Below are 12,154 nucleotides of genomic sequence, written 5' to 3' on the forward strand. Positions count from 1 at the left end.
TGTGTATCGGTCATTGCATCCACCATTGTTTTCCTCAAAACTTGTGTGTACATTTCTTCTGATTCAACTAATGGTGTACATATATTGCCAGATAATATTGATGTGTCTCAATATAGAGGTCTTCAGTCAGAAATGCTGGGATATTTTGTTTAGATGATATCACCCAGCCCATCATTGAAGCCAGCTAACTGTTGTGAAAATACACACCTAAAAGCAAATCCTCCCCCCAGGCTAAAACGAATGCTTAACCTCACTGACTCTTTTGTGGAGCCACTGGGTTAAGTAATCTTAAAATGCCATATCAGTCACCAGGAAACTGAAGGCTTGTATGAAGCATATTGTTTTCTGTATTCAGTCAGTGCTAAGTACAGCAGTTCAGTGTTGCCTAATATGTAATCTTCCATTACATGTAGTAGAAGATTGTGGTTTGCATGTAGCATGGTTATTGTTGTGAAAAAGATCCCATCAAGGACCTGTTTTATAGGAAACACCCAGTTATTCACGCCCATAAACACCATTTTATTGTTTCAAACCAACATGTAATCATGTATCAGTGTAAAGTTGCACTGAGATGGGAATTTGGACCCATAAATTAGCCTTCTGATTTATTATATAACTACTATAGGCTTAGGGCTGTAGAGTGTGTTGATAAGACAATGCAAACTACACAGCAGCACAGGAATGAAAGACTTAAAGCTAAGCTGGTTTATTTGGCATATGTTGTGATCATTAGGACCATGGCAGGGGCTCCTCTGAACTCCTAGGGCTATAGATTTCAAAACAACGCATTACCAATGTATTTTGTGTATTGTATGCTAAACTTGCATCACAACAGTCTGTGTTTGAAATTGAAAGATGGCTCTACAGTCAATTATGATTACTCTGTTGTTTAAGAAAAGTCCTGCAAGGCAATGAACTGAACATAAAGAATGACTTAATGCTAGCAGTCAGCAGCTCTCAGTGAGAATTTTTTTTTTCCCATGACTCTGTCACATATGCTCTTTGAGAACTGTGGCAGTAAATTTGTCATATCTTGATGGTTGTTAACCATTAGCTGATAATATTAATAACAACTCTTTTTTTTTTTTTAAAGTTAATAGTAGATCAAAACCTGTTGTGGTGTTTCTAATGCAACTGCAGAGCCTTTAAGCCAGTTTGGTACTGATTAGCATTGTGTTATTAACCCATCAATATTAGCAGCATTTCTATGTGGCTCACTGTGAATGTGGCTTGAAAATGAAACTACTGAAATATTCAGAAAATGAAGCACTCTAGAAACCTGCAGGTATTCTTAAAGCTCAGAAATGTATTCGTCTAGTCCACACTGAATGTGCTTAATTTATTTCAGTCAATTTCCACAAAGTCTACATTCAAATGGAAGTCAGGCAAACACAGAGCAAATCAAATATGTATTTGCTCTGCACTTTGTTATTCAACACAGCAGCACTATCACTAACTGCAGTATAAAGAAAAGGGAAGAGGAACCCACCTAATGCAGGTAGTCTCACTTCTTGTGCAGTGACCGAGCAGTGAGGAAGTAAGTACATGCTTCAGTGCTACTTCTCTTTTACCTCTTCTTGTAAGCTTTAGCCTGGCCAGACTTCATGTGAGGTAGCCTGCACTTTGTGATTTTGTGTTATGCTGGTAAGACTTGTTTCAATGACATATCAGCATTAGGTAAAATATGTATGCCAAATACAATTTGTACGTATGTCCATTAACAGTTGGCCAGTTAAAGTAATGTAAGCGTATATCCTACCGACTTTTTACTACTCATAAGGCCTGACACCTATAAGCCATCGCTTAAAAGAGCTTTCTTAGTACCCCTGATTGGTCAGGTAAATAACAGAGGTGTTCTCAATCTGTTTTTATCTCTGTCTAATTAGTTGGATGTGTTACCTTGTCTTACTGAGCGTGTGCCATGACCTGGTCAGATGGCTGTGTGGTGGTGATAAGAAGCTAAACGCCACTTTAACTGCTGGCTCATCTGAAAAAGGAAGTCTCAAAAGTGTTTGATAAGGCTTTTGCTAACCTGCAGTGTGTTTTGGATTGCACAGACAGATCCAGGACAGACAGAGAAAAAACATAGAAGCATTTTGTTATGTGTGTGTATATCATTTCATTGTTTATGCTACTGTAAATGTTATTGGCCTCCACAATATTTATGGACCTTTTTGGATATTGCACTTTGGGGGTAACTTTGCATGAAAATAGGAGCTGCATCACTGTGTATTTAGAACTCACATTTACTTTCAAGGAGGTGACACGCTCATAAGCCACTCCAGTAAGGGGTGTTAATGTAAGCTTATTACAAAGAGATCGAAAACAAAACACTTCAGTAGCTCTCACAGAGGCAGCTTCAACATTACAAGGACTACATAATGACTGTTTGGCTAATTAATTGCAGAAAACAATCAAAACGTGAGTATTTACCTAAATTAATGTCTCCCTTTAATTTGTGAGTCAACAGTTGGACCTTTGGTCAGTTCTTAAAAATAGTGAGACAATAACCCCGCTTGCAATGTGTTTACTAAGAGGCTTTCTAGTTATAAAACCGTAGAGTTTTGTAAATGAAGATTACATGAGACAAAACCTTGTATTCTGACGCTCTCAGTTTTTACTCTCAAAGAAAGACAGTGTAGGTGAGAGGGTAGACAGTTACTATTCCTAATGTAGCTGAGCCACAGGACAGGAAGTTAAGGCTTGTCTTGACTTTTCTCAGAGACTCCCCTTTTCCAAGATTCCAGTTAATTTTTCTATTTTAGCATGGATGTTTTATCCTATCATCAACTCTGGTTTGGTTGAAATAGATCCTTAATTCACTGCGTTAGATGAGAAAAGAAACAGCTCTCCTCACAGACGAACAGTTTCACACGGAGGGACTCACATGCACGCGTGGCCGGTAAACAAACAAAGCACAGAGAGGCTGCGATAACAACACTGGCAGAGGGGGTGTGACGTCATCCTCTGCTCAGGACGCCATTACTCTGCTTTATATATATATATATATATATATATATATATATACTTTACATAGCAAATAGTTGTTTGCTGCTATATTAATGTTCAGAATCTCATTTACTGGACTTTTTAAATAGGGCTCCCACTTTGCTTTTTGTTTTCTTTTGCATGTTGTGCTTTAAAACAAGTCAGTAACCGATTTAAGCATTACATACACAAAATGCTTTGGATTATGTTGTTTTACCTCATCATAAATATAAAAAAATAACTGTGATGTCTGTTTTTTAGTGAAATATGTCAGATGTCAGTGAGGTTTAGGGTTAAAAACACTAGTTGACTTAATGACAAATTCAGCTTCTCTTTCTGTGACCTTTCCTATCCTATCTTTATTCTTATCATGTATGGATGTACCAGAAACAGAACTGCACTTCAGCTAGGCATCTTTAACATGCTGGGTATTTTCAGAGTTGAAAACCAATTTATACCTATGGAAAAAAACTGGAAATGAGTTTTATATTTTGCTTTTTAAAATTTTCAGGCAGTTGTATTTTGAAATGTTTTCAAAGTGAGTGCCTCATCACTTAACAACAGATTTTAAAAATCTAATCTTATTGGCCAGGTTTTTGCCAGGGAACATGTTGAATGTGAATCTATGTTGATGCATGTTATATCCGTTAAATGTTCTTTGTGTTTGTTTGTTCCCTCAGAGTGCCCCACTTCTTCAGCTTCTAGATGGGTGAATCAGGCTCACGCCGTTCCACACTTGTGTCCCGCCTGCCAATCTTCCGCCGCAGCAGCAGTAAGAGGCAGGAGTCGCTCCCCTCCTCCCCATCTTCAGGCGGAGTGGGAAATGGCGTCCACAGCTCTTCGCCCTCCAGCACCAACTCCAGTTCTGGCAGTACCGGGAAACGACGGAGCCTTTTCCGCACTCCATCTCTCAGTTTCACAGCCAAACGGAATAGTGAGCCACGTGTCCAGCCTATCAACCTAAACCTCACACCTCCGCTGACACAGGGCACTGACGCAAATGGAAATAACCAGCAGACGATAACATCGTCACTGTCAACGGGGTTCAGTGATAGTGGTGGACGCCCCAAGTCACGCCACTCATTTGGGTTTGGCAGCCATAAGAAGAAAATCACCCGCTCCCAGACAGAGGATTTTGACAAACCATCCTCTTCCTCCTCCACATCCAATCGAAATGTGTTTATAAACTGCATCAGTGGCTCAGGGGCCAATGAGGGCGATGATTCCGGGTTCCTTGATGACTACAGTGGTGGCAGTAATAACAACAAACGGTTGTCACGCCAGAAGAAACAGCTGCTGCCCAAATCTTTTTCAGCTCACCACCGCTTCTCCCGGACCTCTGATCACCCCAGACCTCCAGAAGTGAATCTGGAACCTCCAAGCTCCACCACCATCACTCCAGGGGCCGGAGAGCTTACCCCGGGGTCATGGCCAGGCGAGCTGCTTGGTGCCGGTGGTGAGAGCTCACTCCAGTCCCCTATGATGTCAGAGGACCGAACCACAGCCATCACCCCTTCAGAGTTCATCCCCATCACAGAGGATTCTGTATCAGAGGTGGATGCTCTGCCAGCTCCCAGCCCCGGATCTGGTTTAGCCCCAGGACCTGCCTCTGTGCCTGGGCTGTCTACTGACACAGCTCCACCTGACCCCCCACCTGTTCCAGAAAACTTCAGTGTGGCTGTCTCTTCCTCCCAGGTAGCGCGTTATACGCTCTTTACTCTATCATCTATCAATCATCTAAGGTGCTTGTCATGCGTGTCATGTTATAAAGTTGCTTGTAATCGAAGTGCAACAGCATGAGTTTCATGATAAAAATGCAACATTTTGACAAGCATGCTTAACTACCTGAACAATAAATCTTTTTGCTTGTACAAACAGGAATTTATTTGTAAAAAGATGGCAATGTAAGTGCTTCAGAAACAGACAGTACAACCACAGGTGCCCTTGGATGTCAAGAACAAAACCTATAAAAGAGGAATATTTATGACCACTCTGTGGAATCTGTGAAATGTGGCATAAAAATTGAGCACCAGGCGTGAAAAGTCCTTTTACAGAAAGAGCTAAGGCATGAAAAAAAAAAAACCTACGCATGTCTGCCAACTACCCTCCACATTTCACACCTTTGTGCTCACAAATTTACTTCCTTCAAAGAATTTATTCTTATTTTGTTCCCTGGTAGTGGAGGGAACTCCAGAAAGGAAACCATTTACCCAGTGTAACAGTTGCAAAGACAAAGCTCTGTACTTAAGCCATTGAAGAATAAATACTGTATGACTGTGCTATCTAAACATGCACACTGCTGCCTGAGGACACAACTATCCACCTACTAAATGTGTGCTAAAGTGGGTTCACCTCTCTGTAAACCGTTAGCTTTTTTGCCTCATTGGTGTTCACAGTTGTTCTTGTATTTAAATGTAACATTTTAATATGCTATTGAAGCATGGTCTGTTTCTACACATACTCAATGAAATGTCCTCTCCTCAGGTTTTCTTCACTCCAGCCCAGTCCAGCACTGAAAAACCTTTACTCCCTGACACCAGCACAGCCAACAACACAGACTATGAGACTGCCATTTCCCTCTCAGAGCCTGAGACAGCTGTACCCTGCCTACCGCTGCAAGAACAATCACTGGAAGAGAGGAAGGAGAGGGAGGAAGAGAGAAAGGAAGCCAGGGAAGATGTGTCAGCGGAGCAGAGGAAGGAGTTGGTGGAGGAGACGAAGGCAGGTTACCACACAGAGACCACAAGTGAGAGCGAGGCATGTGTGGTACGCAGCGAGGGTTGTCACTCTAACCCAGAGCAATCGGAAAGGAGGGCAAGAAACACGCTCTCTGCTCAAGAAAGAGGAAACTTCTGTGGCTGCCACGAACCCAGGTCCTCTCACTTGAGGAAACCACATGCAGGTATGAAACTCATACAAACACTAACAGGTAAATCACAGATTTACACACACAGAGACTCAGATATGATACACTAGTGCTCAATGGGAGTTACAGAACCAGGTTGTCATGCTTGTTTGACATTCTTTTGTGATGAGGGCTCCACGAAACTGTTGACCAAGTATGTTATCTCAAAGGCAGCAACAGTATTGACTTCTTGCTTTGCAGTGACGATGCATGTGGGCATATACAGTTAAGTTTGCTGTATATGTAGCCTGTTGCTTTCTAGTGTGACACATGCGCTTTGTTTGGTGACTTAGATGTATGTATATGCTTTTTATTGGTTTTTATTTTATAGCGATTCAAAAAGGAACGGAGGACATGTTATTTTTCTGAGGTTATATATAAAGTAAATGAAGTAATAAATATATCAAACATCAGTAATGACAGTAAAAACACTATACAGCTATCTTACTGTAGGCCTGTAAACGCTATGTTTTGCCACAAAATAATTTAAGGCGACTCATTTTTGGTGATGTTCATTCGTAAAAATGAAATGTCCAAATTCCTGTTAGTATCCAGTCACTGTTATCTATGTATTTATCAAGAACTTTTACAATAATCTCTACAAAATGAGTTTTACTGTAAACATTTATTATATGGTTGAAGTGATGCCATGCTCCTGCTCCTTCAGTGTTGTTTGGTTTTATTACTTCCTTATGCATGACTGAACAAGTGAAGAAGTGTGAACAACATAGCCAATAAAAAACTTTGAGAGTTCATTGCCAAGCCTCTCAAAGAGATTCCCCTAGGTAACTGGTAAGTGGGGCTGATGCAAACTGGGCTAATCAGAAGGTATTATAATACTCAATACTAGATGACTAGTATGGACAACATAATGTTTTTCCAACTTCCAAACATTTTTTTTGTGTTTCCAAACATTACAAAAAAAACCTCTTGTTGTAGTTGTCACTCCTTCTAGCAGTAACTCAGACAGTTAATCTGAAAAATTGCTGAATCTAAAGTCTAATAAATCAATGCCAGGTGTGAGTTGACAGTAGTGAAACAGTATGTGTCATACTGAAAATGTATTCCTTGACCAACGATGATTTGTTACTATCCTTCTCACTTCTTCTTCACAACATATTGGAGAGGAGGTTTTTTTAGCCAAGGCTTCTCTGGTAACAAAAGAATTCAGCCCATTACTGTGTTTTCTAACAGTTGTCTACCTCATGTCAGACTTTGATCAGACACTGAAAAACATGAAATTCTGGCTGAGTTTATTATCCTTTCAGGAAATGAGATAGATCATTCAAACTCATATGGACTGTTGGCAAATTTGGGGTTTCACTAGGAGTAACTAACCGTGTAATTAGGAATCAGGTTTAGTAGCTGCAGCTGATAATTGCATATTGCCGATACTGAAATGTCACTTTATTAATGCTCTGTTTGCAGTTGAAACTGTGAAGGCATTATTAAGAGATGTGGAAACTAATAAATATCATCAAAAGTCAATCATGATCAAAATATCATAGACAAAGTCAAAATAATTACGATTACAATTTCATTTATAAATGTGGACATTTATACACATTCCAGCACAAATACTGTAGGAAGTATTTGAGTTATAGTTGTGCAACTAGTATAGTAAATGCAGCTATACTGTAACTGACCGATGTAACTGTACGATGTGTGCTGTCGTGCATTTTAAAGTTGGCATGATTGTAGGATCATCTGCCAGCAATCGGTTAACGCGGTATCAATGGCATATTGTGCCCACACACACACACACCTACACACAGTGTGTTGCAATACATGCTTGCAGGAAAGTAGTTGAATATTGATTTACACTTTCTAGCTTCCAGGCAGTGGGAAGTACAGACAGACTACAGTGATAAAAGAGTGAGCTTGTCTGTTCGACTCTGCAACCACTGAATTTTACTCACAGGCCTCTGTTATGTGGGCCACCATGTACTGAAGGTCTGAATTTCCTTTCTGGTTGAAACAGTCTGAACCTCTAGTAAAATGGTTGGAGACACAAGGAGACATGGTAATCATGGGGTGTCTTCAGTGTTTTGTTGCTCAGTGCAAAGCCAAAACTGCAAATGTCCATGCTCATTTTTTACAGAGTGAGTTCACAAGAATAAGTGGTTGGCATGAAGTGCTATTTCAAAAACAAAAAGTTTTATAATCTGTTGCTCAATGAGAGGATGTGGTATTGTCTGTCTATTTTCACATCTATCTATTAGTAGATCAAAATAGAGCAATTATAGCAATCCTCTGTTTGTCTGATTAAAGAGTATTGCCCCTGAAATCTCACATTCATTCTGTAATTTTATTGTTACACAGCAAGCATGGTGTAGGTACTCAGGCCAAACTTGATTATTACAAAACAGGCATAAATACTATTTGACCAAAAGCAATATGGCTGACAAGCTTCATAACGGGAAGATTTAACTTAATTTAAAATGCTGAATAAGTAAGAGCTGCTTTGTCATTAAGTTTAATGAAATAAAACCATATTTTCTACAGGAAATAAGGCTGACTGCTACGAATTGGAAATATAATAAAAAGATTATTATGTCTCTGCCTGTGGAATCACTGTTACAACAGTTTCACCTTAATTTATTCTTTCTCTCTGCATCTCTTTACTTTCTTCCCTCCAGCCTCTCTGTGTAGCAGTGTCAGCCCCTATCATGAGGTGATGCGGCTGGAAAGGCGTCTGCGCTCCTCGTCTGAGGGGGCTGGTGGGCCTCGTATCCATGGAAACCACAGAGATGCCCCAGGCATGGAGGGATGTGGTCTGCTCAAACACAGAAACAACTCCTCATCGTCCAAACTGGGAAGTCTGGTAGGTCTTAAACTGTGTGTGTGTGTGCAAAGTCTCTAGATTATACCATGAATTCTCTTGTGTGTGCCTTTTTGAAGTTAATCATATAACTATGGTTTATTTTACAGATTTTAGGTCATGCTCAACTATGATCATATCACACATAGCAGACACTAATAGTGTGTGTATGAAACATACAGTATATTGTGTGTGTAACAGTTTACATTGTAATTTAAGAAGTAATTTAAGTATGTGTGCCACTTTTCCCAGTAAGGCAAGACAGAGCATGGCAAGTTTATTTGTATAGAACTTTTTCAAACACAGAGACAAGTGAAAGTATTTTACATGAAGCAAAGAAATGCATTAGCACAAGATTTAAAAACACAATGTAGAGGAACAGAAAATCAATTAGAATAGAAACATGAAATTAAATTGAATAAAAATAGACAAAAAATGACCATCTAGGAATACATTGCTGTTGAGTTACTGGGCAGTAGTAAATGACCCCAAATTTAATGAAGGAAATAAAAGTACAGTACAGACTGTCCACTGTCCATCTCAACCAATGGTTTATCAAAGCAAGAGTGTGTGTGTGTGCGCATCATGTTCTTATATCCTGGTGGGGACTTTAACCTGACTGCACACTAACCCATGGGGACGGGTAGAGACTGCTTTTTGAGGGTTAAGACTTGATTTTAGGGTACAGGTTACAATAGGTTAAGGTTAGGCATTTAGTTATGATGCTTAAGGTTAGGGGCTAGGGAAAGCATTATGTCAATGACTGTCCCCCACAGGGATAGTGAAACAAACATATGTATGTGTGTGTCTTTCAGTGCTATACTTCAAACCTGTCTGTCTTTCTGTGCCTTCATATGTATACCTACATGCTTATATGCATCAAGGTGAAAAGGTACATTCAGGAGCTTTTGCTTTGAGTGAGTAATTCAGTTGCTTTCTAGAATGTACTGTATAGTGTTAGCTTTGCAAACAATCATAGCACACAGGATAAGTGTGAATATGTCCACAAACTTGAAACTAACTTAAAAAAAAAAAAGACACCATCTGTGTTGCGATTCACTAGGCAGACTCAAATGTGGACACATAGGCGAGATTTAGAGAAAAGGAAGGATTTATTTGACCAGTTTTCCAGGGATTTGAATGGGGTTGAGGGAAGGGAGCCAGAGGATGTAGACCGAGGGGAGCTGTGGGCTGATGTGAGGTAAGTGGAGTCTGAGGCTGGAAGTGAGCTTGGCAGTGGGGCGATGGATAAGCAGGCAGGCAGGGAATGATCCTGATCACAGAGAATAAAGTTAGCAAAGTCACAAAAGCACAAGAGAGGAAAAACACATGAATGCACAATTCAAGGAGCCAGGGACTTGAACTACCACAGTGGGTGAGACAACAATCTGGCGATGAGTGGGAGGAGGCCCAGGGTAGATATGCTGCAGTGTTGATTAGTGGATGGGTTGCAGGTGAGCAGCTTGGAGCAGGTGTGTCTGATGAACGGAGGATCAGGAGCCGGTAGGGAGAGAGGGATGCCACGCCCACCACACAGACACACAAAACACAGAAAGACAAACAGGGATTCTGCCCTTCCTCATATGAAAACTCGCCACTAGATTATGAAAATGCCATTGCATCATTACAGGGAGAGCTCTGCTTTTAAAGGGGATGAAAAGAGCAGATGTAATTGGCCACAATTGTAACCAGCTGCTAACACACTCCCTTATAATAGACTGTATGATAAGGGATCCCTCCTAATCTCTCCCAGTACCAATGTCTCTGGCAATGAAAATGCCAAAAGTGTTCTAGCATGCTCTGGGCAAAACTGGGAACAGCGCACTTGATGGTACTTTGCAACTTTGACTCACAACAATAGTGCTTTTAACTTTCACTCACTTTGAATTAAAACTCAAATATCTAAAAATATTCCACATATTTGCTAAAAGGGTTTATTTTGCCTGCTTACATTTAGTCTTAGACAAAAGCCAGTATGTTGGTGGTATTTTAGGATCTTAAACAGACTTCTCATAAATTCATTTTGAGATGTTATTTAATGGAATGTAAAGAGAGGCAAGTGAGAAATGTAACACATTTAATGGTGTTTACAGTCAAGTGCTGTATTGACTTTGCCATAACAAAGTGGCACCTCAAGTCTTAATGTGTCACTCAGTACAGATATTCAACAGCTCAAGTTAACCATAAGAATCTTTGAATAAATAATACTGTATATGTGCACACATGAATTTGAAAAACACATAATAAAAGTTTGGTTTCTTACATTTGAAGTTATTTAAGGCAAAACCCTGAAATTAAGTTCAGTGTGAGTGTGAATGGATGAAGTACTTTGAAAAACTTCTTCAGTCAACTGCAGGATTTGAGCATTACATCCTCTTTCTTAGCTAAGGCAACAAACATTGCACCCGTCTTTGTTGATGCATGCTGTAGCTATATCCACATTTGTTTCTGAAGAAAGGCTATAGCTACTTGTGTATGGGTTGGTTTTCTTACAACACAAACGAGGAAGCTCTGTGGGAGGAAAGCTAGTTTTAAGTCAATCCCATTTATTTCACCAGGGACTATAGGCTTTTACTAAAAGATTAAAATGGGCAGGGATACACAAAGCATATTGCTATGTACTTTAGACTGCATCTGCTTCTTGACATACACTTCACCAAACATGGAGTAATCCCTTCCTCTCCTTCTTTGGGGCCTATGAAGGGCCCTTCAGGGGCCTAAGTACTGCAGAAAAAGCAGGAGCCTTGGAATGTATATTAAATTATGTACTACCATTTCTTCTCTTCCCTTTAGCTTCATCAAAGTTTGTTGGTTAGCAGAGGGCACTTTGTAGCTAATGAAAAAGTCTGGATTGAGACACCTGAGCATTTGCAGTGTGCCCTTGCCTGAGTGTGTTTGTAATATGAACAATGCCACAGTATTCAAACAATAACAACTACATGCATAACGTTACGTAAATACATAACTAAAGCTAGTGCGGGTATAAATAAAAGGAATAGAATGGTCTGCTCATTGTTTATGCATATACAGTGTGACTGACTGTGGTGTTTATGTGTTAAGGAGGCCTGTGGGACACGGCACCTGTGCAGGGCAAAACAGAGACAGACTAAAGCACACTGTACTAAACAGTATGCTAGGTGGATATGATTTATTTTTGCTGTGTCGTTACAGCACAGACAGGATATAATAAAGTAAATAAAGATTTGGTTTGCAATGACAAATGACTAATTTGTTGAATTCACAGAGATAAACTGTGAGGTGTCTCTGTGAAGCGAAGCAAGGCTGTGTTTGCTTGAGCTTTTTGGTGATCTCATTCTAGTTGTTATTGTTATTTTGAAATCCCTTTGGGACGCTGTGAGATATTTATTTAGCATATACATTGTTGGTTGCTCATAAGTTTCTCAATGACAGCTGTGATAATATTGTGGCAGACTGACAGT

The 12,154-nt window shown here is 39.9% G+C and overlaps 1 protein-coding gene across 6 annotated transcripts in view; it reads left to right on the top strand.

The window, feature by feature from the left end:
• The window catches only part of ccser1 (coiled-coil serine-rich protein 1), a 120,140-nt gene that overhangs the window by 2,416 nt on the left and 105,570 nt on the right, over positions 1-12,154 (top strand). For all 6 annotated transcript variants that reach the window (XM_044196399.1, XM_044196398.1, XM_044196401.1 and 3 more), the window contains exons 2-4: positions 3,669-4,683; positions 5,473-5,890; positions 8,533-8,717. In XM_044196399.1, the coding sequence (XP_044052334.1) occupies positions 3,694-4,683; positions 5,473-5,890; positions 8,533-8,717 (1,593 nt within the window). In that variant the 5' untranslated portion in view covers positions 3,669-3,693. The remainder of the gene's footprint in view (positions 1-3,668; positions 4,684-5,472; positions 5,891-8,532; positions 8,718-12,154) is intronic.

Source organism: Siniperca chuatsi, linkage group LG5, assembly GCF_020085105.1.
Source record: "Siniperca chuatsi isolate FFG_IHB_CAS linkage group LG5, ASM2008510v1, whole genome shotgun sequence".
NCBI lineage: Eukaryota > Metazoa > Chordata > Actinopteri > Centrarchiformes > Sinipercidae > Siniperca > Siniperca chuatsi.